The 26097-nt window shown below is 48.4% G+C and overlaps 1 protein-coding gene across 6 annotated transcripts in view; it reads right to left on the bottom strand.

The window, feature by feature from the left end:
- Positions 1-26097, bottom strand: part of dysf (dysferlin, limb girdle muscular dystrophy 2B (autosomal recessive)) — a 280694-nt gene that overhangs the window by 153474 nt on the left and 101123 nt on the right. For 3 of the 6 annotated variants that reach the window (XM_052038414.1, XM_052038407.1, XM_052038430.1), the window contains exons 15-21: positions 22771-22814; positions 20573-20655; positions 18175-18246; positions 12933-13048; positions 6491-6604; positions 3733-3910; positions 1408-1532 (exon numbers count right to left, since the gene is read on the bottom strand). In XM_052038414.1, coding sequence (XP_051894374.1) covers positions 1408-1532; positions 3733-3910; positions 6491-6604; positions 12933-13048; positions 18175-18246; positions 20573-20655; positions 22771-22814 — 732 coding nt within the window. The remainder of the gene's footprint in view (positions 1-1407; positions 1533-3732; positions 3911-6490; positions 6605-12932; positions 13049-18174; positions 18247-20572; positions 20656-22770; positions 22815-26097) is intronic. The other 3 variants (XM_052038440.1, XM_052038449.1, XM_052038422.1) reach the window with 2 other exon arrangements.

Genomic DNA, 26097 nt, shown 5'->3' with positions numbered 1-26097 from the left:
GAGTCTTAAGGCCTTCCTGATAGGAGAAGGAAGTGTACCAGGGACTCGACGTCCATGGTGAACATGAGGCGGTCAGGGCCAGGGAACTGGAGGGCATGCGAAGTGTCACGGACATAGTTGGGAAGGGAATGGACCAAGAGGGACAAAATGGACTCAGGATATGAGGACATGAGTTCAGTGGGGCAGGAGCAGGCAGAAACAATGGGCCTACTGGGGTAGTTGTAGATCTTTGGCAGGAGGCAGTGCAGTGTAGGGGAACTAAGGTTGGAGGGGAGATCTCCGGAGATGATGAGATCAGTGATTGACTCTGCACTATGGCCTGATGCTCCTTGGTGGGGTCCAGGTTGCGGGACAAGCAAGAGATGGTGTCCGAGAGTTGACGTCTGGCCTCGGCAATGTAAAGGTCAGCCCGCCAGGCTACAACAGCACCACCCTTGTCTGTGGGTTTGATGGTGAGATCCAGATTGGTGCGGAGGGAGTGAAGGGCAGTGCGTTCAGAGGGGGTGAGGTTAGAGTAGGTCACGGGAGTGAAGTTGAGATGGTCAATGGCCCGTCAGCGGTTAGAGATGAAGAGATCCAGAACGGGCAGAAGGCCAGGACAAGGTGTCCAAGAGGAGGAAGTGGGCTTAAGGCAGGAGAAGGAGTTATCCACAGGAGGTGGGGAATCCTTGCCGAAGATAAGATTTTTTTATTAGTCACATGTACATCGAAACACACAGTGAAATACAACCATTTGTGTAGAGTGTTCTGGGGGCAGTCTGCAAGTGTCGCCACACTTCCAGCGCCAACATAGCATGCCCACAACTTCCTAACCCGTACGTCTTTGGAATGTGGGAGGAAACCGGAGCACCCGGAGGAAACCCACGCAGACACGGGGAGAACGTACAAACTCCTTACAGGCAGTGGCCGGAATTGAACCCGGGTCGCTGGCGCTGTAAAGCGTTACGCTAACCGCTACAACTACCGTGCGATGGAAGAAGAGCTCAGTGTCATGGCGGGCGCAAAACTCGCTGAGGTGCAGATGCAGGGGGACAAAGACAAGGGTAGGGTTCAATCATAGGTAGAACTCACATGCAGGGCCTCATGTGGGACCAGGGTGGGCTTTGGGGGTGCCAAAATGTGAACCCTGCTGCAGAGGGCAACATCAATTGGTCTCCAGAGGGTTAGCATCGGGCCCCGGTGATGAGGTGGGGTGCCTGACTTGGGTTCATGGTGTGGGGAGGTGAGCTGGGGGTCCCTACTGTTTGTGAGTCAAGGTATCTGAGGTCAATGATTTGACTTCCAAACCATGCCAAAGTTTCAAGGCTTCACCGAGCAAAGGACACGAGTCAACCCCACCCCCAAGCACACAAAACGAGGGCATTTGTCATCAGTTATCGCCCAACCCCAATCAGTGGCAGTACTCACAAGTCTGTCCGCGGCATGGAGCAGGATGTTGAGAGCGTCGGTCCTGTGACTGATGTCTTCCCAGTAGGACGATAACACCACCACAGGTTTGATGTTCCCCCAGGGCAGGAAGTAATAATGGCAGCCTGAGAAGGTTCCAGAACAATCAGTGAGGGTCCCTGCTATACACATCTGTCGTTCTGCATCCTCTCCTCCCAACCCTCCAACCCCATCGAGCCCTGGGGACTTAGAACAGTACAGCACAGGAACAGGCCCTTCGGCCCACAATGTCTGTGCCAACCATAATGCCAAATGAAACCAAATCTCTTCAGCCTGCACATGATCCATTCCCTGCATATTCTGTGTAACAGCCTCAAATGCCACTATTGTATCTGCTTCCACCGCTCCCCCAGCAGCCTGTTGCAGACACCCACCACTCTGAGTTAAAAAAACCTCACACATCACCTCTGAACTTGCCATTACCTACTTATTTTCTTTATGCAGTCTCCATGCCTTCAATATCACAGCTTGGTACGGCAACTGCTCTGCCCGGGACTGCAAGAAACTGCAGAGAGCTGTGGACACAGCCCAGCCCATCACACAAACCTGTCGACTGTCTACACTTCCCACTGCCTCGGGACAGCAGCCAAAGGACCCCTCCGAACCCGGTCATTCTCCCTTCTTCCCCCTCCCATCAGGCAGAAGATACAAAAGTCTGAGAGCACGTACCACCAGGCTCAAGAACAGCTTCTATTCTGCTGTTATTAGACTCTTAAACGGACTTCTTATCCGATAAAGTTGATCTCTCTCAATCTACCTCGTCATGGCTCTTGCACTTTGTCTACAACTCTAACATTATATTCCTCATTCTGTTTTTCTTTCCCTTTTTACTACCTCGATGTGTATGGAATGATCTGCCTGGATGGCACACATAGAAAAGCTTTTCACTATCCTGGTAAACCAATTACTAATTTATTATCTTGTTCCTGTTGATAAAGCCCAACACTATTAGTGCCTTATTAATGGCCTCCTCAGACTGCCCTGCCACTTTCAATGTCTTATGCACCCATACCCCAAGGATCCTCTGTTCCTACAGCTCTTCCTTTATCCCATACTGCCTCTTATTCTCCCCAAACTGCATCATCTCATATCTCTCCGCATTGAATTTCATCTGCCATGCCTCTGCCCATTCACGTCTTGCTTTAATTTTTCATTATCCACTCCCCAGTTCACAATACTGTCCCTCTGCAAATTTAGAAATTGTGGCTTGGCCCCCAAGTCGCTGTTGATCAGGATAGCCAAAGTCCTAACACTGATCCCTGGGAAACTCCACGATTGGTATTGGTTTATTATTGTCACTTGTACCGAGGTACAGTGAAAAACTTGTCTTGCATACCGATCGTACAGGTCAATTCATTACACAGTGCAGTTACATTGAGTAAGTACAGAGTGCATTGATGTAGTACAGGTAAAAACAATAACAGTACAGAGTAAAGTGTCACAGCTACAGAGAAAGTACAGTGCAATAAGGTGCAAGGTCACAACAAGGTAGATCGTGAGGTCAGAGTCCATCTCATTGTATAAGGGAACCGTTCAATAGTCTTATCACAGTGGGATAGAAGCTGTCCTTAAGCCTGGTGGTACGTGCCCTCAGGCTCCTGTATCACCAGTCTGAATAAGAACTATTCACTGCAAACTTCAAGTTCCTGGGCGTCAACATCTCAGAGGATCAGTCCTGAGCCCAACACATTGATACAATCATGAAGAAGGCACACCAGTGGCTCTACTTCATTCGGAGTTTCAGATTTGGTACGTTACCAAACACTTTTACAAATTTCTATAGATGTACACTGCAGAGCATTCTGATGGATTGCATCACAGCCTGGTATGGAGGCTCCAACGCACAAGATCACAAGAGGCTGCAGAGGCTTGTAGACTCAGCCAGCTCCATCATGGGCACAACCCTCCCCACCATCAAGGACATCTTCAAGAGGCGGTGCCTCAAGATGGTGGCATCCATCACCAAGGACCCTCACCATCCAGGACATGTTTTCTTCTCCGGGAGGAGGTACAGGAGCCTGAAGACCCACACTCAGCGATTCAGGAACAGCTTCTTCCCCTCCACCATCAGATTTCTGAACAGTCCATGAACCCATGAACACCATCTCACTATTCCTTCTTTTTGCACTATTTAATTTTTGCAATTTATAGCAATTTTATGTCTTTGCACTGTATTGGTGCTGTAAAACAACACATTTCACATCATTTAAGTCAGTGATAATAAACCTGATTCTGAACACAGGACCCCGGTGGTTTGCGTATCTGTGAATGAGCGAGTCTCCCTACCGTCAAACACAGCCCGGCTGTACTGAGTGGTAGAGGCCAGAGGGAGACAGGTGGCATCGAACTTGTTGCCGTAGTTGCCGATGCTGACCTCAAACTGGACCGCGTCGCTCACCTCCTGAAGCATGGAGGCAGAGTAGAAGACGGCGCAGAGGTGGAACTTGCGACGGCGCAGGTGCTTCTGTGGGGAGTGCAGGAAACAGGAGGGTCAGTCATACAGCACGGATACAGGCCCTTCGGCCCAACCAGTCCATGCTGACCACCGTGCCCACCCAGCTAGTCCCAATTTCCTGTGTTCGGCCCATATCCCTCCAAGCCCCACCCTTCCATGTACCTATCCAAGTGCTTCTTAAATGATACTGTTGTACCTGCCTCACCCACTTCCTCTGGCAGCTCGTTCCATATACCCACCACCCTCTGCGTGAAAAAGTTACCCCTCAGGTCCCTTTTAAATCTTTCCCCTCTCACCCTTAAACCTATGCCCCCTAGTTTTGGACTCCCCTACCCTGGGGAAAAGACTGTTATCGTCCACCTTATCGATGCCTCTCATGATTTTAAATATTTCTATAAGATTGCCCCTCATGCTCCTACCTTTCTGCATGACAAGGTACATTAAACCAGCGTTCAACATGAGCATGATGCTGTGAATTAAATCAGCACCCAACACTAAACCAGTAGTTCATCATCAAGGATCCCCACCAAAGTCAAAGTCAAGCTTATTGTCATATGCACAAGTACAGGTGGGGTGCACAGGTTCACAGGGTGGTAAAGAAGGCGTGTGGAAGGCTTGCCTTTATTAATTGGGGTATCAAGTTCTGAGTCAGGAAATTATGTTGCAGCTTTATAAAAAGCTTTATCTAGTTAGGCTGCATCTGGAATATCTGAACTGCATTATAGGAAGGATGTGGAGGCTTTGGAGAGGGCATGGTGGACGTTTGCCAGAATGCTGCCTGGATTAGAGGGTATGTGCTAAAAGGAGACACTGGACAAACTTGGGTTGTTTTCTCTGGAGTGGCAGAGGCTGTGGGGAGACCTGATATAGGTTTATAAGATCTCGAGAGGCATAGATAGAGTAGACAGCCTGTATCTTTCTCCCAGGATTGAAATGCCTAATACCAGAGGGCATGCATTTAAGTTCAAAGGAAATGTGCAGGGCAATTTTTTTTGTTTAAAAACACAGAGTGGTGGGTGCTTGGAATGCACTGCCAGGGATGGCAGTAGAGGCAGATACAAGAGAGGTGCTTAAGAGGCTCTTAGACAGGTACATGAATGTGCAGAGAATGGAGGGAGATGGACATTGTTTAAGCAGAAGGGATTAGTTTAGTTAGACATTTAATTACAAGTTTAATTAGTTCAACCCAACATCGTGGGCCAAAGGGCCTGCTCCTGTGCTGTGTTCTATGTTCTCCATGTATGCACTACAATGAAAAACTTACTTGCAGCAGCATCGCAGGCACGTGGCAGCACAACAGTCAGAACAACAGTCACAAGGAAAGCATAATAAATTATACAAAATTATACAAGAAAAAACACGATTAGAACAAAAACAAACAAAGCCCATTGTACTGCAAAGTGGTCATAGTGTTGCTGTACTGAGGTAGTGATTAGAGTTTTGCCGGTTGGTTCAAGAACCGAACGGTTGAAGGGAAGTAGCTGTTCCTGAACCTGGTGGTGTGGGACTTCAGGCTTCTGTACCTCCTGCCCGATGGTAGCTGTGAGAAGATGGCCTGGCCCGGATGGTGGGGATCTTCGATGATGGATGTTGCCTTCTTGAAGCAGCACCTCCTGTAGATACTACCAATGGTGGGGAGGGACATACCCATGCTGCATTGGGCTTAGTCCACTACTCTCTGCAGCTTCCGGGTCATGTTCTCTTCTCCCTGCTACCATAGGGCAGGAGGTGCAGAAGTCTGAAGTCCCACACCACCAGGTTCAGGAACAGCTACTTTCCTACAACCATCAGGTTCTTGAACCGACCTGCACAACCCTAACCCTCCCTCAGCAACGGAACAGTACAGACCACCTCTTGCACTACCATGGACTTGTCTCTGAGTGTGTTTTGTTTCTGCATTAATGTCTTGTTTTGCAGTCTTTTTTCTTCAAGGTCTTGCATAATTTATGTATGTATAATTTATGTTGTCTGTGCCAGTGAAGCTGCTGCAAGCAAGTTTTTCATCGTACCTGTACCTCATCGTACTTGTGCAGATGACAATAAACATGCCTTGCAGTGTGCCAAATCAGAATAACTCTAAGGTGAATTAAACAAGCATGCGGGATTAACCTGGTACTGTTTGGTAAACCAACTCTCAACGATAACCTGCTACTTTGCACGAAACCAGGTCTCGTCACTAACGGAGTCATGCAGCAGACCTGCACTCAGTACTAAACTGGTGCTATGTGCTAAACCAGGGCTCGTTACTGATCCAATACTGCGTGTTAAACCAACAGTTTACCTGCAATAAACTGCCACTCACCACTAACCTGCTACAGTGCACTAAACTAGCACCTGACATTAAACCAGCGCTTAACACTAACTTTGCAAATGCACTAATGATTGACACTAAACCTGTGCCGACCTCTTAATTAACACTCAGTATTTACCCGATACTGTGTTTAATTAATAGTCAACAGTAAGTCAGTCCCGTGCAGCAAATTAGCACTCGACACCAATGTGGTGCTGAGCTCCAGCTGACAGTAACACCAACCGATACCCTTCTTGGTTATGGGAGGGACTTCCTTTCAAATGAGTATTGAAAATTACCTCAAGTCTCAGGAGCTCGTCTGAGGGAATTTCCTCAATCTTCTGCTCTGCCCGTTCCACCAGCTTAGTGCTCAGTTCCAGCAGTACCCTTCCTCGATAGGCCATCGACTCACCCTGGAGACAACAGGAGCGGACAAGGCAGTAAAGGGATGGTGTCCAATTCACATTGATTGTACTGGGCTAGTGTGGCTGCCCACCCCACACCCTCCTCTGTGTCACAGTTTCTTCGAATGGGGAAGGTACAAAGGAAGCAGAGAAAGGAGTGAAAAAGGAAGGAGAGAAAGAATTTTCTCAGCTGTTTCTGTACACCCCAGAACACATCCTATTTCATTATCATAGAAAGCATCACGGCTTGGTACGGCAACTGCTCTGCCCAGGACCGCAAGAAACTGCAGAGAGTTGTGGACACAGCCCAGCGCATCACGGACACCAGCCTCCCCTCCTTTACCTCTCGTTGTCTTGGTGAAGCAGCCGGCATAATCAAAGACTCCACTCACCCAGGACATTCTCTCTTCTCTCCTCTTCCATCGGGTAGAAGATACAGGAGCCTGAGGGCACGTACCACCAGGCTCAAGGACAGCTTCTACCCCACTGTGATAAGACTATTGAACGGTTCCCTTATACAATGAGATGGACTATGACCTCACGATCTACCTTGTTGTGACCTTGCACCTTATTGCACTGCACTTTCTCTGTAGCTGTGACACTTTACTCTGTACTGTTACTGTTTTTACCTGTACTACATCAATGCACTTTGTACTAACTCAATGTAACTGCACTGTGTAATGAAGTGACCTGTATGATCGGTTTGTAAGACAAGCTTTTCACTGTACCTCGGTACAAGTTACAATAATAAACCAATACCAATAGGAAGAAGAGGTCAGCATACACAGGGTGTAAGCAGCAAGGAACAGGCAGGGCTCGTGAGGAATGTAGAGTAGCAAGGAAGTAACTTAAGAAGGGGCTGAGGAGAGCAAGAAGGGGACATGAGAAGGCTTTGGCGAGTAGGGTTAAGGAGAATCCCAAGGCTTTTTTCTCGTATGTGAAGAGCAGAAGGATGACGACAGTAAAGGTAGGTCTGATTAAAGACAAAGGTGGGAGGATGTGCCTGGAAGCTGTGGAAGTGGGTGAGGTTCTCAATGAATACTTCTCTTCAGTATTCACCAAGGAGAGGGGTCTTGATGCCGCTGAGGACAGTGTTGATGAGGGTAATGTTCTAGAGCATGTAGGTATCAAGAGAGAGGATGTGTTGGAGCTGTTAGAAAATATTAGGATGGATAAGTCCCTGGGGCCTGACGGAATATTCCCCAGGCTGCTTCACGAGGCGAGGGAGAAGATTGCTGAACCGTTGGCTAGGATCTTTGAGTCCTCGTTGTCCACGGGGATGGTACCGGAGGATTGGAGGGTGGCAAATGTTGTCCCCTTATTCAAAAAAGGTAGTTGGGATAGTCCAGGGAATTACAGACCAGTGAGCCTTACGTCTGTGGTGGGTAAGCTGTTAGAAAGGATTCTAAGAGATTGGATCTATAAGCATTTAGAGAAACATGGACTAATTAGGGACAGCCAGCATGGCTTTGTGAAGATCTTGCCTCACAAGCCTGATAGTGTTCTTTGAGGAGGTAACCAGGAAGATTGATGAGGGCAGTGCAGTGGATGTGGTCCACATGGATTTTAGTAAAGCATTTGACAAGGTTCCACATGGTAGGCTTCTTCAGAAGGTCAGAGGCCAAGGGATCTAGGGAAGCTTGGCTGTGTGGATTAGGAATTGGCTTGCCTGTAGAAAGCAGAGGGTTGTGGTGGAGGGAGTGCATTCGGATTGGAGGGCTGTGACTAGTGGTGTCCCACAGGGATCAGTTCTGGGACCTCTACTTTTTGTGATATTTATTAATGACTTAGATGAGGGGGTGGAAGGGTGGTTTAGCAAGTTTGCAGATGACACAAAGATCGGTGGTGTTGTGGATAGTGTGGAGGACTGTCGAAGCTTACAGAGGGATATTGATAGGATGCAGAGCTGGGCTGACAAGTGGCAGATGGAGCTTAATCCGGAGAAGTGCGAGGTGGTACACCTTGGAAGGACTAACTCCAAGGCAAAGTACAAGGTTAATGGCAGGATTTTGGGCAGTGTGGAGGAGCAGAGGGATCTGCGGGTTCATATCCACAGATCACTGAAAGTTGCCACACAGGTGGATAGGGTAGTTAAGAAAGCTTATGGGATAAATCGTGGGATTGAGTTTAAGAGCCGTGAAGTAATGATGCAGCTTTACAAAACTCTGGTTAGGCCACACCTAGAGTACTGTGTCCAGTTCTGGTCACCTCATTATAGGAAGGATGTGGAGGCGTTGGAGAGGGTGCAGAGGAGATTTACCAGGATGCTGCCTGGATTAGAGAGCATGGATAATGAGGAGAGACTAAAGGAGCTAGGGCTGTTCTCATTGGAGAGAAGGAGGGTGAGAGGAGACATGATAGAAGTATACAAAATATTAAGAGGAATAGATAGAGTGGACAGCCAGCACCTCTTTCCCAGGGCACCAATGCTCAATACAAGAGGGCATGGCTTTAAGGTAATGGGTGGGAAGTTCAAGGGAGATGTCCGAGGGAGGTTGGTGCATGGAATGCGCTGCCTGGGGTAGTGGTGGAGGCTGATACATTGGTCAGGTTCAAGAGATTGTTAGATAAGCATATGGAGGAATTTAAAATAGAGGGATATGTGGGAGGAAGGGGTTAGATAGTCTTAGATGTGGTTTGAAGGTCAGCACAACATGGTGGGCCGAAGGGCCTGTATAAGTGCTGTATTTTTCTATGTTTTTATTTATATGGTAACACTTTATTCTGCATTCTGTTATTAATTTTACCCTGTACTACCTCAACGTACTGTTGTAATGAATTGATCTGTATGAACGGTATGCAAGATAAGTTTTTTCCCTGTACCTCGGTACAAGTGACAATAATGAACAAATTCCAATACAATGAGAGGGTATCTCAAAGAAACCTACAAAAATGCTGACAGGTCTGGATAGATTAGATGCAGGAATGATGTTCTTGACACCAGGAACTTCATGAAGAGGATGTCACTGTCTAAGCATAAGGCATCAGCCATTTAAGACTGAGATGGGAAGAAATTTCTCCTTCCAGAAGGTGGCGATCCTGTGGAATTCTCTACCACAGAAAGCAGTGGAAGGTTTAAATATATATATTTAAAGATTATGAGGATATGGGAATAGGTCTTATGAGGATAGGTTGAGTGAGCTAGGGCTTTTCTCTTTGGAGAGGAGGAGGATGAGAGGTGACTTGATAGATGATAAGAGACATAGATCGAGTGGACAGTCAGAGACTTTTTCCCAGGGTGACAATGGCTAACACGAGGGGACATAATTTTAAGGTGATTGGAGGAAGGTATAAGGGGGATGTCATGGGTAAGTTTTTTTACACAGAGAGTGGTGGGTGTGTGGAACGCACTGCCGGCAGAGGTTGTGGGGGTAGATACAATAGGGACATTTAAGACACATGAATGATTGAAAAATAGGGGCTATGTGGGAGGGAAGGGTTAGATAGATCTAACATAGTGTTCTATGTTCCATTATGTGTGTTAATTTTTTTTATATATACACACAGAGACCTGGTAGGTGCTTGGTAGGCACTGCAAGGGGAGGTGTTGGAAGCAGTGACGGTTAAGAAGCATTTAGACAGACATGACCAGGCAGGGAATGGAGGGATACAGACCACGTGCAGGCAGATGGGATTAGTTGGATTGGTATCATGGTCAGGATAAACGTGGTGGTCCGAAGGGCCTGTTCCTGTGCTGTACTGTTCTATATGGAGTTAGATATTGTTCTTAGGGCTCAAGAGATCAAGGGTAATGGGGGGAATTAAACTAGAACGGGGTTGAATTTGGATGATCAGCCATAATCACGTTGAATGGAGCAGGCTCGAAGGGCTGAAAGGCCTAGTCCTGCTCCTGACAGGGTCCTGGCTTCCCGGCTAATGGGAAAGACGACACCTCTGACAGAGCAGCACTCCCACAGTGGGCCTCGATGTTGTTTCCAAGTCTCTGGAGTGGGAGGTGAACCCAGAATCTATTAAGACAGAGAGAGACTGAGAGAGAGGGAGAGACTGAGAGAGAGACTGACTGAGAGCGAGAGAGAGAGAGAGATAGAGAGGGAGAGGGAGAGAGGGAGGGAGAGGGAGAGGGAGACAGGGAGAGAGAGACAAGGAGAGAGAGACAGAGACAGAGAGAGACTGAGAGAGAGACTGAGAGACAAGAGAACCACAGAGAGAGAGACAGACAGAAAGAGGTAAAGACAAGGATATACTTTCACTTCTATAGCACCTTCCACATCCTCAGGTGACCCACAGTAGTTACCAGCCGACAATGTACTCTGCTGGGAGCAGCACTTAGATTGAAGCCCGGGACAAGCTCCGTGTATCAGGAATTTCTCTTCCCTCACCTCCCCCCCCCCCCAATCTTCTTTTGAGGTCTCTCCCCATCACTCTCTCCATCTCCTGCCTCAGTATTGGTGCGAACGATCTGCGTTTTATACTTCGTTCTTCTTCAGCACCACACACTGTCCTCACATATCCCGGCACCCTCTCAACCATTGACAGCCCATCACACAAACCAGCCTCCCCTCCATGGACCTGTCTACTCTTCCCACTCTCGGGAAAGCAGCCAGCATAATCAAGGACCCCTCCCACCCCAGTCACTCTCTCTTCTCCCCCCACCCAACGGGCAGAAGATACAAAAGCTTGAGAACATGTACCACCAGGCTCATGGACAGTTTCTATCCCACTGTTACCAGACTCTTGAACGGACCTCTTTACAATAAAGATGAACTCTTATCTCTTAATCTACCTCGTCGTGGCCCTTGCACTTTATTTGTCTACCTACGCTGCACTGTCTCTGCAACTGTAACACTATATTCTCAGCCCAAAACGTCAACTGTTCATTTCCCTTCATAGATGCTGCCTGACCCGCTGAGTTCTTTCTGCGTTTTGTGTGTGTGTTACTCCAGATTTCCAGCATCCGCAGTTCTCTCTTGTGTCTTCACTATATTATGCATTCTGTTTTCTTTGTACTACCTCCATGATCTGTCTGGATGGCACGCAAACAAAAGTTTTTCACAGTATCTCAGTACATGTGACAATAATAAACCAATTACTAATTCCTGACATCCTATTCTATCCCAATGCCAATCCCACCAAACTATCCCAATTCCAGTTTTCTAAAAATCTTCCCAAACTCTCCACATGCCACCAACTCTTCCCACACCCAGCTCTGACAATGACAAGTTGCGCCTTTCAATTGGCTGATATATAACCTCTGACCTCGTGACATCTAGTCTAGAAAGTTTTATCCTAAAATCCTCGTCCTTTTGTTCAAATCCCTCCACAGTCTCAGCCATCCCATGTCTCTGGAACCTCTGACCCACCACTTCATCTTTACTTTGATACAACCTTGAGATTGGGAGATTGGGATACCCCGGTGCAGGACTGAGGGAGTGCCACACTGCTGACAGTGCCGTCTTCCAGGCATGGTGCTTAACCCAGACCCAACTGCTCTCTCAGGTGAATGTGAATGGAGCCCCACCCACTGCGGTGAGGTAGAGTGGGAGAGTCCTCCTTGGTGCCCTCCCCAATAATCATCACCGATTATACTAGCAAATGGATTACCAAGTCACTGTGACTTGATATCTTTATTAGTCACATGTACATCGAAACACACAGTGAAATGCATCTTTCGCGTAGAGTGTTCTGGGGGCAGCCCGCAAGTGTCGCCACGCTTCCGGCACCAACACAAAGCATGCCCACAACTTCCTAACCCGTACGTCTTTGGAATGTGGGAGGAAACCCACGCAGACATGGGGATAACGTATAAACTCCTTACAGACAGTGGCCAGATTCGAACCCGGGTCACTGGCACTGTAAAGCATTACGCTAACTGCTACACCATCGTGCCTGCCCGGTAGTGATGATTGTGGGATCTTGTTGTGCAAATGGCTGTTGTACTTCCATTGCATCTCTGAAGATATGACAGAACAGGCTTGAAGGGCTGAATGGGTTACTCCTGCTCCTAATTCATGTGATAAACTGTTAAGTAAATACTTTTTATACTGGCTATCTCCCCTCTTTCTTTCCAGTCCTGATGAAGGATCTCGACCCAAAACGTTGACTGTCCATTTCCCTCCGTAGATGCCACCTGACCTGCTGAGTTCCTCCAGCACCTTGTGTGTTGCTCCAGATTTCCAGCATCTGCAGTCTCTGGTGTCTCTAAATACCAGACCTCGTGCCACCAGGCTTTGATTCTCATGCTTCACCTCAGGCTCCGAATATTAACAGGACCCATTGGTCACTGAAGTTCCCATCCAGCCCGGCTGCTGGAGAATTACCTACCACTGACCAGGTGCTGATGGTAGATGGATTCCTGGAGAGTCACTGTGCTCCCTACCTTTCCGAGGTTCATATCCGCATAGGGGTCGGGGAAGCCCGTGAACTCTCGTGGGCTGCCGTACAGGTTCACGAAGCAGGGCCCAAAGGTGGGCAGGTATCCCAGACCATCGTCAACTGCCAAAGGAACAGAACAGAAATGGAGAGAGGTGCACAGGAGAAAGTTACTTGGGGTTAAAAATGGCTCAGACCCCAATTTCCCTTCCAATCCTGATCCTACCAAAGTAATCCTAATCCCAACAAACTTTCACAATCACAATCCCAATCCCATTCAAACATCTTGATCCCACCCAATCCATCCCAATCGCAATTCTACACCGTCCAAACCAATCCAACCAAATCCTCCCAAACACACTCCTACCCGTGCAATTTCAATCCCACCCAAACTATTCCTATCCCAATCCTACCTAATCCATCCTAATCCCAACCCTACCTAACCATCCAATCCTACCCAAACCATCTCAGTTCTAATCTTCCAAACTGCAATCTTATTGAACCATCCACATTCTAATCAATCTCAATTCCAACCCTACTAAAACACACTCCCCATCTCAATTTCACCCAAGCTATCAGTCCAAATCTCACTATACCTCACTCAAACCATCCCAATTCCAATCCCATCCTATTCTAACTCACCACAATCCATCTAATTCCATCCTATATATATACTCTTGTAAAGGAACCTGCCTATCACTGGAAAGTTATTGCCCATCCACTAATTAGCCTTAGATGGTGCATTTTTCAGATTCAACCATATGGTTGTGGGTTCTGGAGTCAAGAGTCCAGACCAGATAAGAATGGCTGGTTTCTTCTGGATGAGAAATGGTACTGGACCTAATCTTTGGGAATGTAGCCAGGCAAGTAGGAGGAGGGGGGAAGCATTTCGGAGATGGTCACCATAACTTTGTAACCTCCGTATTGACCAGAAATGAAGGTCCTAAGTGGGGAAAGGCTGATTTGAATGCAAAAATGGACTGGGAGCAGATACTTTCAGGTAAGATACACTGGAGTCAATCAAAAGGGGAACAGTGAGAGTTCAGCGCTCTTCTGAGTTCAGGGTTCCTGTGCGAGTGAAAAAAATGAACAGCAAGTCCGAGCCCTGAATGTCAAGAGATGGCAAAGTTTGGATAAGAAAAAAGGGAAGCTAATGATATGAATAGAGAACTGGAAACAGGGAAGGGCCTATGGAAGTACAGAAAGTGTAGGGAGGTACTTAAAAATTAGGAAGGAAAAGAGGGGACACAAAATACCATTGACAAGCATGATTAAGGCAAACCTCAAGACATTTTATCATTATGTTAAGGGCAAGAGAGTAACCAGGGATCAAGTAGGACCCATTAGGGACCAAAGAGGGAGTTTGTGATGCTGAAGAATGGTGAGGTCTTAGAATGAATTTTTTTTATCACGGTGAAGAGCGCAATTGGAGAATTCAGGGAGGGAACGGTGAAGTTTTAAAACAAATTACTACTGGAGATATACAATGTCTTATCTGGGTTAAAGCTGGATAAATCCCAGGGCCTGATGAGATTGGGCAGGGAGGGAGGAGATTGGTGGGGCTCCAAAGGAATTTTTCAAACCCTCTCTGGTCTTGGGATGAGAAAGGTTCGGATGTAAAAATCCAAAATCAGAAAAAGTGAGCATGAAGTTGTTCAATCGCCAATACTTTCCGACTGGTTTATGACTGGCCTTCCAGAAAGGAACCTGTTGACCTTACCTGAGCCACTTCTACATGTGACTACAGACCCCCTGAAACCTTTCGATTCAACTGAGGCTGAGCAAGTCGATCAACATCTGCTGGTCTTGCAGCCAAGCCCATCTCTCCAGAATGGGTTGGAGAAACATGTCAGAGGAACACACCCAGAGATCACTCATCAGGCCTCAAACCTACAACCAGCACATCATCTTTCACTTAAATATTAAAAAACCTGAAGGCTATGTCGTTATATATCTCTCTCAAATGGCCAATCCCAAGCCAGCGTCAAGACTACCCTTCCCAATTCAACACATCCCAACCCTACCACATCTCCGTTCCCATCCATATTACATAGTACATTACAGCACAGTACAGGCCCTTCGGCCCACAATGTTGTGCCGATATTTTATCCTGCTCTGAGGTCTATCTAACTCTTCCCTCCCACATAGCCCTTCATTTCTCTATCATTCATGTGGCTATCTAAGAGTTTCTTAAATGTCCCTAATGTATCTGCCTCCACAATCTCTGCCGGCAGTGCATTCCATGCACCCACTACTCTGTGTAAAAAAACTTACCTCTGACATCCCCCCTATACTTTCCTCTAATCACCTTAAAATTATGCCCCCTCATGTGAGCCATTTTCGCCCTGGGAAAAAGTCTCTGACCGTCCACTCGATCTATGCCTCTTTTCATCTTGTACACCTCTATCAAGTCACCTCTCCAAAGAAAAAAGCTCAGGTTCACTCAACCTATCCTCATAAGACATGCTCTCCAACCCAGGCGACATCCTGGTAAATCTCCTCTGCACCCTACTTAAAGCTTCCACATCCTTCCTGTAATGAGGTGACAAGAACAGAACACAATACTCCCAAGTGTGGTCTAACACGAGTTCTGTAGAGCTGCAACATTACCTGGCAGCTCTTGAACTCAATACCCCGACTAATGAAGGCCAACATACCATACACCTCCTTAACAACCCTATCAACCTGGGTGGCAACCTTGAGGGATCTATGAACGTGGACCTCAAGATCCCTCTGTTCCTCCACACTGCTAAGTGTCCTGCCATTAACCTTGTATTCTGCCTTCAAATTCGATCTTCCAACGTGTATCACTTTACACTTTTCCAGTTTGGACTCTATCTGCCACTTCTCAGCCCAGATCTGCATCCTATCAATGTCCTGTTGTAACCTACAGCAACCTTCTATACTATCCACAACACCTTCATGTCATCTGCAAACTTACTGATCCACCCTTTCCAGCCCAATCTCCCAATTCCATCTCCTTCCATATCCCACGGACCAAACTCCAACCCCAAACCCATTTATATCCCCAATCCCGAACCTATTAACCCTAGCCCAAACCATCATTATCCATAACCCCATCCACAACCCCAAACCCAACACCCACACCACATGCACCCAACCCCAATGCTGTCCCCTTGATAACTCCACACACACAATCCCAGCACCAAACCCCAATCCCAACACCATTTCCGTTCATAATTCTAACACCAAACCCAAACACCTTTCCCAGCACCAACACCAAAAGCAGGACACATTCACCCAGAAAGAGAGAGATTGTAAGCATGATACATTGAGAATTGGAGCCCGTCATAATGTTGGGAGCACCATGTTAAAACCAGCCAATGGGCTCCACACTTTGAACTCACTAGTGCTCTGATCTGGGGAGATGAAACATAGAGTGGGATTCCCAGCCTTGAATCCCTTTATGATCCAGTTGAATTTTCTCTGGTAGAACCGAGTCAACTTTAGCTGTTGGGAGAAGGCATCACAGGAAACAGCTGAAGGGACAACTGGAGAGGATTTTTGGGAAGGCAGGGGTGGATATGGTGAGTGCAGCCCAAGACCAGAGACTTGACTGGTGGGGCTCACATTGTCCATGGGGAGAGTGCTTGTTTTTGGCATCTCCTCATTTTCCAAACTTCAGAACTGGTCCAGACCAATCCTCCCACAAACATTCACTGGGAGGCACACCCTTCAGTGGTGTCATGGTTAGAGCTGCTGCCTCAAGTCCAGCGACCCTGGTTCGATTCTGACCGCTAGTGCTGTCTGCGTGGAGTTTGCATGTTCTCCCTGTGGTCCAGTGCAGGTTCCCCCCCCCCCCCCCCCCCGGGTGCTCCAGTTTCTTCCCACATCCCAAAGACATGTGGGTTGGTGGGTTAATTGGCCACCGTAAATTGCCCCGGTGTGTAGGTGAGGGGTAGAATCTGCGGGAGGGGGTTAATTAATGGGAATGTGGGGAGAATCAGTTACAGGGAATATTAGCAGGCCAAATGACCTGCTATGTTTTAAAAAAAAATGGAAAATGAATGAACAGGAGTTACCTAGGAGCTTCCAGTCAAGAATACAACGTTGATGAATTAAATGGTGCTGAAAGCTTTTGCATTTATATAACACCTCAAATATCCCAATCAGGATGCCCCAAAGTATTTCAGAGCCAACAAAGAAATATTTGCATTGTGGTTCCTTCTGTAATGTAGGATACACCGGCCAATCTGCACTCCATGCACAGAGACTGATAACCCTGCTTCACGATGCAGAGACCAGCTGAGGGAAATGGAATTCACCGCTGCCACTAACACCAATTGAACATGTGGACAGCTGTAGGTGGTTTCGGTGCAATAGTAAACTGGGCAGAAAACAAACTACTGGAAGAACTCAGCGGGTCAGGCAGCGTCTGTGGAGAAAGAGGGATGGTCAACATTTTGGGTCAAGATCCTGCATCTGTTCAGATGCAGGGTCTCAATCCAAAACATCGACCATCCCTCTGCCTCCACAGATGCTGCCTGACCCGCTGAGCTCCCCCAGCAGTTTATGTTTGCTCCAGATTTCAGCATCTGCAGTCTCTTGTGCTTCCAGTAAAAAGGACAGGGTGGATAACAGTTTGACCGACAGCTACAGCATCAGGGCAGGAATAACAGTATTGGAATGTCTTTGGTAGGAACAAGGATTCCCATTTACTTGCTCTTATCTTCCCCTGTGCTCAATCCCAACTTGTCAATCAACTTCCAACTCAGACGCCACTGTACAGGGATCTGAACATTAGCAGACAGACCAGCATTTATTGCCTATCCCTAAATGCCCCTCAGTAGGTAGACGTGAGCCACCTTCTTGAAACACTGCAGTCCTGGAGAAGGTGCCCCCATAGTGGTGTTGGGTGGGGAGTTCCAGGAGTTAGACCCAGTGACAGTGAAGGACCAGCCATGTATTCCGAATTCGGGATGGCTGTGATCAAAAATTGGTGGTGTTCCCTTGTGGCCTTGATTCAGCTCTCCTTACACGTCCAGCCCAGGCTCCCTCCCACTACTGTAACTTCGAGGGGCCTTGAGCTCATGGATGGGACTCTGGACATGCCAAGCATTAGGAACTGGAGGGGGGAATGGCGAATTGGAGCTCTGTTTAATGACGGGGATCTCGTTACTCATGCAGTGTAGAGCAGCCAAAGCAGGTGTATGCATGTCAAAACAATATAACGTCAAGCAAAGCTTCACTCGATCATCACCCACAGCCTCCAGCCATGCAAAACCAACCCAAATCATTGAGCACAGTCATCGCACGGAACCTACAGCCACTGATGGTTTCAGCCTTCGCTGGGGAAACATCTGAAGCACAAAGAAATGGGAGACCGTTAATGGGGCATTAAGAGGAGAACATGATGTAGGAAGAGAGAGAGAGAGCGAGGAGATGGAATGATAGCTCATCACAATACTCAGGACCCGGCTTGAAACCTTCTGGCAATCACTAGCACAGCTGTCACACATTGGTTGCCAACCAGGGTGTGCTTGATGTTCGTACGGATTCACACTGGGATTCCTGGCCAGACTGTGTGGAGGCCAGAGCATCTGTGGGAAGATTTTCCAGGGAAGTATCTGTCCGGCTGTGGGGAAAACACTCCAGGGAAGGTGTGGTCCTGCAGTTTTCCAGCCCAGAGAAGGGTTGTCCCAACCAAATAAGGGCAGGTGGTGACCCTAAACACTGGGTCTCCCAACACCTCCCCCCCCACCCATCACTCTCGGAGAGATATATCTGTACACTGACCGGTGTCTCTCAGTTCCTCTCTCTCAGGGGGATATCTGTACCCTGCCCAGTGTCTCTCAGTTCCTCTCTCTCAGGGGATCTGTACACTGACCAGTGTCTCTCAGTTCCTCTCTCTCAAGGGATCTGTACACTGACCAGTGTCTCTCAGTTCCTCTCTCTCAGGGGGATATCTGTACACTGACCGGGGTCTCTTAAGTGGGATATCTGTACATGGACCAGTGTGTCTCAGTCCCCCTCTCTTGGGGGATACCAGTACACTGACCGGTGTCTCAGCCCACCTCTTTGCTCAGGGGAGCAATGTATGGGAACTGTCTGCTGAAGTGACCATGAGTATCTGGACCACCACATCTCTTATAGAACTTCTTTTCATGCCTCCCTGATGCTCTGCCCCAAAAGGACACCACCTTTCCTCTTTTGCAGCCTCAGTGTTTTCCAACCAATGAACTTGAGAAACTGTTGCAAAATGGGATCAGCAGCAGCCAAATTATACACAGCAAGATGCCACAGACAGCAGTATAATTACAACCAGATTTCACAATGACTCTTGGTGCGAGGAACATCTAGCCGGAATGCCAGGAGAATGCACTAGCCTGGAATGCTGGGAGAATGCCAGCTGGGCGAGGCACAGCAAGATCCCACTGGCCCAGGGCACTGAGAGAACTAGTGGCCCAGGACACCAGAGAATCCACTGGCCCAGGTGCACTAAGATTGCCCAAGCCTTCAAATTTTTTATGCCCATTTGAGAAGGCAGATAGGACCCGATTTTTAATGTCTCTTCTCTTTCCCAGGGTAGAAATGTCAAATGAGGCAAGGGGGTGGGGGGGGGGGGGTGCAGGTAAGTTTAAGGGAGATGTGTGGGGCAAGTTTTTTTTGTTAAAAACACAGAGTGGTGGGTGCCTGGAACGGGCTGCCAGGGGTTGTGGAAGCAGGTACGATAGTGGACCTGAAGAAGGGTCCTGACCTGAAATGTTGACCGTCTGCTTTTCTCCACGGATGCTGCCTGGCCTGCTGAGTTCCTCCAGCATCTTGGTGTTTTTGATAGTGGCTGCAGTTAGACAGGCACATGAGCGTGAAGGGAATGGAGGGACAAACAGAATGCTGGAGACACTCAGCAAGTCAGGCAGCATCTGTGGAGAGAGAAACACTGTAAAAGCCTCAGGTCAATGGCCTTGTGTCCTGTCTGATTCTCTGCCTCCCCTGACCTGACCCACTGGGCCTTTCCACTGCTGAATCGCAGTGGGCGAAGGACCTTTGGAAACCTAGCCACTACTGTGAGCTGTAGGTCCGTGTTGGGAAGAACGGAAGTTGGAGGAGGATGTGGAACACCACAGTAAATCCTCGGGGGTGGGGGGGGGGGGAGGAGATGATGTGAGAGAGAATAGATTGCTTGGAGATGTTGGGGAATGGGGTTAATGAGGTCGCTCTGAGAGGTAGCATAGACTCGATGGGCCAAATGGCTTCCTTCTGCATGAGGAAGAGAAGCAAACTAATTAATAGCACAGGGAAACACCGGGACCAAGTGCAGAAACTGTACCTCATTCGGAGGACACCCCTGGCGACGGGAAAATCCGGCAGGTCCTCGATCAGGGAATGTGGGATTGGAGGGAGCACGGACTCTTGCCTTCCGTGGAAGGGAGCGCGAGGGATACCGGGCACGAGGAAAGGAGAGGAGTTACAAGTGTGTGGGATCTTGCTGTGCCACAAGTGGGGAAGTATCTGGGTGTGAGACTGGGATAGAGGCATTGACCTCTGATGTGGAACTTAACGCAGCCATCATAAGTTCCAAATTAATTAACTTCATCCACCACAGCCATTGCTAAACCAACCCACCGACGTTAACTGTCAGGGAACTTCTACCCTCCTAGTTGTTACTGAATCCGACCAGCTCACCTTCGATCTCTCCTCCTGGGGCTGAGATTCTGGACATACACAAGTAGGTGGTGCCAATCACGTCATTGTGAGAGAGGCGATCCCTGTTGGAGGAGAAACAGACTGGCAGAGTCACCCGAATCCACGGCCCCGCTCACAGAGGCACTGCCCACACCCAGAGAGCAGGGCACAACAGGGACACTATGCCAGGGGAACTTTTCCAGATCACCGGGGCTTGATGGAACAAATCCACTGGCGATACAAAACAGTCCCCAAAATATTCATGCAACTCCCCATTCTCAATGGGCACCTTCCCCTGTCAACGACTCTCCCCACCCCCCACAGCCATGCTCCCCCATCATCGACTCTCCCCTCCCACTGAATCCCCTCCCGCAGCCCACGGACACTCTCCCTATTACAGAACAGTTGCTGTGGGTGCCAGAGTGATTCCATTGTTGTAGCTTTCTTGCTTTTCAATTTCAGAGCAACAGTCATTTTCAACCCTGCACCCTCCCCCTCGTCACCCTGCTCACAGAGCCAGAGTGAGGGAGCAAGGGAAGCGAAGGAATCATTCCCATCTGGCCCTCACCAATTTTTACAGATGCACCATAGAAAGCATCCTATCTGGATGCATCACAGCTTGGGACGGCAACTGCTCTGCCTGGGACCACAAGAAAATGCAGAGAGTTGTGGACACATCAGGGAAACCAGCCTCATAATCAAGGGCCTACCCTGGTCATTCACCTCTTATCTGGCAGAAGATACAAGAGCTTGAGAACACGTACCACCAGGCTCAAGGGCAGCTTCTATCCCATTGTTATCAGACACTTGAACGGACCTCTCAAACAATAAAGATGAACACTTGATCTCCCAATCTACCTCATCATGGCCCTTATTGTCTACCTGCACTGTACTGTACTTTTTTCGTAACTGTCACACTATATTCTGCATTCTGTTTCCCTTTTTACTATTTCAATGTATGGGATGATCTATCTGGGTGGCACGTAAACAAAAGCTTTTCACTGTATCTCAATATATACGACAATAATAAATTGGTATTGATATATTATTGTCACTTGTACCGAGGTACAGTGAAAAACTTGTCTTGCAAACCGATCATACAGGTCAATTCATTGCACAGTAGTACAGAGTGCATTGAGGTAGTACAGGTAAAAACAATAACAGTACAGAGTAAAGTGTCACAGCTACAGAGAAAGTGCAGTGCAATAGGTGCAAGGTCACAACAAGGTAGATTGTGAGGTAAGAGTCCATCTCATTGTATAAGGGAACCGTTCAATAGTCTTATCACAGTGGGATAGAAGCTGTCCTTAAGTCTGGTGGTACGTGCCCTCAGGCTCCCGATGGAAGAGGAGAGAAGAGAGAATGTCCTGGGTGGGTGGGGTCTTTAATTATGCTGGCTGCTTCACCAAGGCAGCGAGAGCTAAAGACAAGAGTCCAAGGAGGGGAGGCTGGTGTCCGTGATGCGCTGGGCTGTGTCCACAACTCTCTGCAGCTTCTTGCAGTCCTGGGCAGAGCAGTTGCCGTACCAAGCCGTGATGTATCCAGATAGGATGCTTTCGATGGTGCATCGGTAAAAGTTGGTGAGTGACAAATCAATTACTATCTTCAGCACCTCCCAGTGGTGGTGGGAGCATAACATTGCACCCACAGTCCCCCAAGTTAGCAGCATGTATACAGAGGGGTAAGGGACAGGAGGGACTCCTCCCAAAGTAATCACTCAGCACATTAAGGAAGGATCCATATGTGGAACGAGCTGCCAGAGGAAGTGGGTGAGGCAGGTACAATAACAACATTTAAAAGACACTTGGACAGGTACATGGACAGGAAAGGTGCAGAGGGCTATGGGCCAAATGCAGGCAAATGGGATGAGCTTAGATGGGAATCTTGGTTGTCATGGACCAGTTGGGCTGAAGGGCCTGTTTCTGTGCTCTATGGCTCCGAGTCTATCCCATCAGCCCAAGTTCCTTCTCCCCAGCACTGTCAACGTTGTTCACCAACAAACCACTGGCATTGCTAATCCGTCCTGTTTCCCCAACCAATCTGTTGTCTCCTCCCCTCCAACCTACTCAACTTTCTCACTTCCCCCAATTCTGGTGTAAGGTCATTGACCTGAAGCATCAGTCTTGTTCCTGTCTCTATGGAGGCTGCCTGACCTGCTGAGCATTTCTCACGTACGTTCAAGGGCAGGAATGACTCACCAGTCAGTGAGGCGAATCCTCATTTTCTCACACATAGAGGGAAACTGCAGGAGGGAAAACATTCTGATTTATACTTATATTCTGTTTTTTTCTAACTAGTCGAATGGGGGCTGGACTGCACAGGCGCGGCACGGGCAGCTTAAAAAAGCAAACAGCCTATAGAGCGGGCAGCGTCGGAGCAGGCAGCGGAGTGAGAGGCAGCAGAGTGGTCGGGCTTTGGCTCAAGGGGCTTCGGCGTGAAGGGGCAAGGAGGGTAAGTAGCTGGTAAGTAGGTAAAAGGTAAGGTTTACCTGTTGTCTATTATAGATTTGTAGGTGGGATTAACTAGGGGGAGAAAAAGGTAGTCAGATGGAGGACATGGTCATATGCTGCAGCTGTTTGATGTGGGAACTCGTGGACCGATGGCCACATCTGCAGTAAGTGCTTGAGGCTGGACGAACTTCGGCTCAGAGTTGATGAGCTGGAGTCGCAGCTACAAACTGCGCAGCATAAGGGAGGGAGAGAGTTATGTAGACACGGTCCATCAGGAGGCAGTCACCCCCCTTAGAGCAGGTACATCTGAGGTTCAGGATGCAGATAGAATGGTGACTATCAGGGAAGGGAAGAGGAAGAAGAAGTCAGGCAGGCAAACAGAGCAGGGAACCCCGGAGGGTGTTCTCCTCAGTAACAGGTTTTCCGCCTTGGAGGCTGTTGAGGGGGATGACCTGCAGGGGCCTAGCTGCAGTAACCAGGTCTCTGGCACTGGGACTGGTACTGCTGCTCAGAAAGAAGGGGTGGGAAAGAGACATGCGGTAGTGATAGGGGACTCAATAGTCAGGGAAACAGACAGGAGGTTCTGTGGCAGTGAGCATGAATCCCGGATGGTATGTTGCCTCCCAGGTGCCAGGGTCCGGGATGTCACTGATCGGGTCCGCAGGATTCTTGAGCGGGAGGGAGGCAGCCAGAAGTTGTGGTCCATGTTGGCACCAACGACATAGGTAGGAAGGGGGATGAGGTCCTGAAGAGCGAGTTCAGGGAGCTAGGCAGAAGACTGAGGAACAGGACCTCAAGGGTAGCAATCTCTGGATTGCTGCCGGTGCCACGTGATAGTGAAGGCAGGAACAGGAGGAGGTGGCAGATAAATGTGTGGCTGAGAAGTTGGTGCAGGAGGGAGGGTTTTAGATTTCTGGATCATTGGGATCTCTTCTCGGGAAGGTGGGACCTGTACAGAGAGGACGGGTTACACCCGAACCAGAAGGGGGCCAATATCCTTGCGGCTAGGTTTGCTAGGGTGGTTCGGGAGGGTTTAAACTAGTTTGTGAGGGGGAAGGGAACTGGAGGAGTAGGTCAGAGGAAGAAGGGGATGGGGAAAAGTTAGATCAAACAGGTAGAGAGGCTTTGGGGAAGGAGAAGCAGAATACAGGCTATAAAAGTAGTAAGGTAGATGGACTGAAGTGTGTTTACATAAATGCAAGAAGTGTCAGGAATAAGGGGGATGAACTGAGGGCTTGGATAAGTATAGGGGACTATGATATTGTGGCTATTACTGAGACGTGGCTGACGTCAGGGCAGGAGTGGATATTGAATATTCCTGGTTTTCTGCGTTTTAAGAGGGATAGGGAAGTGGGGAGAAGAGGAGGAGGGGTGGCGATACTGGTCAGGGACACTGTTACGGCTGTGGAAAGGATGGATGTTGTAGAAGGATCATCTCTAGAGTCCGTATGGGTGGAGTTAAGGAACAAGAAAGGAGCGGTTACTCTACTAGGAGTATTCTATAGGCCCCCCAGTAGCAGTAGAGATATAGAGGAGCAGATTGGCAGGCAGTGTTTGGAGAGAAGCAAAAATAACAGGGTTGTTATAATGGGAGACTTCAACTTCCCAAATATAGACTGGAACCTGCTTAGTGCCAAAGGTTTAGATGGGACGGAATTTGTTAAATGTGTCCAGGAGGGATTCCTGACGCAGTATGGCGACAGGCCAACTAGAGGGAATGCCATGCTAGATCTAGTTTTAGGAAATGAACTGGGACATGTGAAGGATCTATTGGTGGGTGAGCATTTGGGGGACAGTGACCATTGCTCCATAACCTTTAAAATTGTCATGGACAGGGACAGGTGCAGAGAGGACAAGAGGATTTTCAACTGGGGAAGGGCGAACTATGAGGCTATAAGGAGAGAACTTGGGAGTGTAAAGTGGGATGTCCTTTTTGAAGGAAAATGTACCATGGAGATGTGGTCAATGTTCAGGGATCTTATGCAGGATGTTAGGGATAAATATGTCCTGGTGAGGCAGAGAAGGAATGGCAGGGTGAAGGAACCGTGGGTGACGAGAGAGGTGGAAGGACTTGTTAGGGAGAAGAAGGTAGCATACATAAGGTATAAGCAGCAAAGTTCAGACAGGGCCCGTGAGGAATATAGAGTAGCGAGGAAGGAACTTAAGAAAGGGCTGAGGAAAGCTAGAAGGGGACATAAAAAGGCTTTGGCTAGTGGGGTTAAGGAAAATCCCAAGGCCTTTTTCACGTACGTGAAGGGTAGGAGGATGGCTAGGGTGAAGGTAGGTCTGATTAAAGACAAAAGTGGGAGAATGTGCCTGGAGGCGGCAGAAGTGGGAGAAGTTCTCAATGAATACTTCTTTTCGGTATTCACCAAGGAGAGGGGTCTTGATGACGCGGAAGGGAGTGCTGGTAAGGGTAATCTTCTCAAGGTTGTAGATATCAAGAGAGAGGATGTGTTGAAGTTGTTAAATAATATCAACACGGATAAATCTCCGGGGCCTGACGGGATTTTCCCCAGGCTGCTTCGAGAGGTGAGGGAGGAGATTGTTGAACCGCTGGTAAGGATCTTTGAGTCCTCGTTGTCCACAGGGATGGTGCCGGAGGATTGGAGGGTGGCGAATGTTGTCCCCTTGTTCAAAAAAGGTAGTAGGGATAGTCCAGGGAATTACAGACCGGTGAGCCTTACATCTGTGGTGGGTAAGCTGTTAGAAAGGATTCTAAGGGATAGGATCTATGAACACCTGGAGAATCATGGAGTGATTAGGGACAGCCAGCATGGCTTTGTGAAGGGAAGATCTTGCCTCACAAGCCTGATAGAGTTCTTTGAGGAGGTGACGAGGAAGATTGATGAGGGTAGTGTGGTGGATGTGGTCTATATGGATTTTAGTAAGGCATTTGATAAGGTTCCTCATGGTAGGCTTCTTCAGAAGGTCAAGAGGCCAAGGGAGCCAGGGAAGCTTGGCTGTGTGGATTAGGAATTGGCTTGCCTGTAGAAAGCAGAAGGTTGTGGTGGAAGGAGTGCCCTCGGATTGGAGGGCAGTGACCAGTGGTGTCCCGCAGGGATCAGTTCTGGG

The sequence above is a fragment of the Pristis pectinata genome, chromosome 2, assembly GCF_009764475.1.
Source record: "Pristis pectinata isolate sPriPec2 chromosome 2, sPriPec2.1.pri, whole genome shotgun sequence".
In the NCBI taxonomy this organism is placed as follows: Eukaryota; Metazoa; Chordata; class Chondrichthyes; order Rhinopristiformes; family Pristidae; genus Pristis; species Pristis pectinata.
The sequence above is the reverse complement of the archived record's forward strand: the minus strand, read 5'-3'. Positions and strand labels throughout refer to the sequence as shown.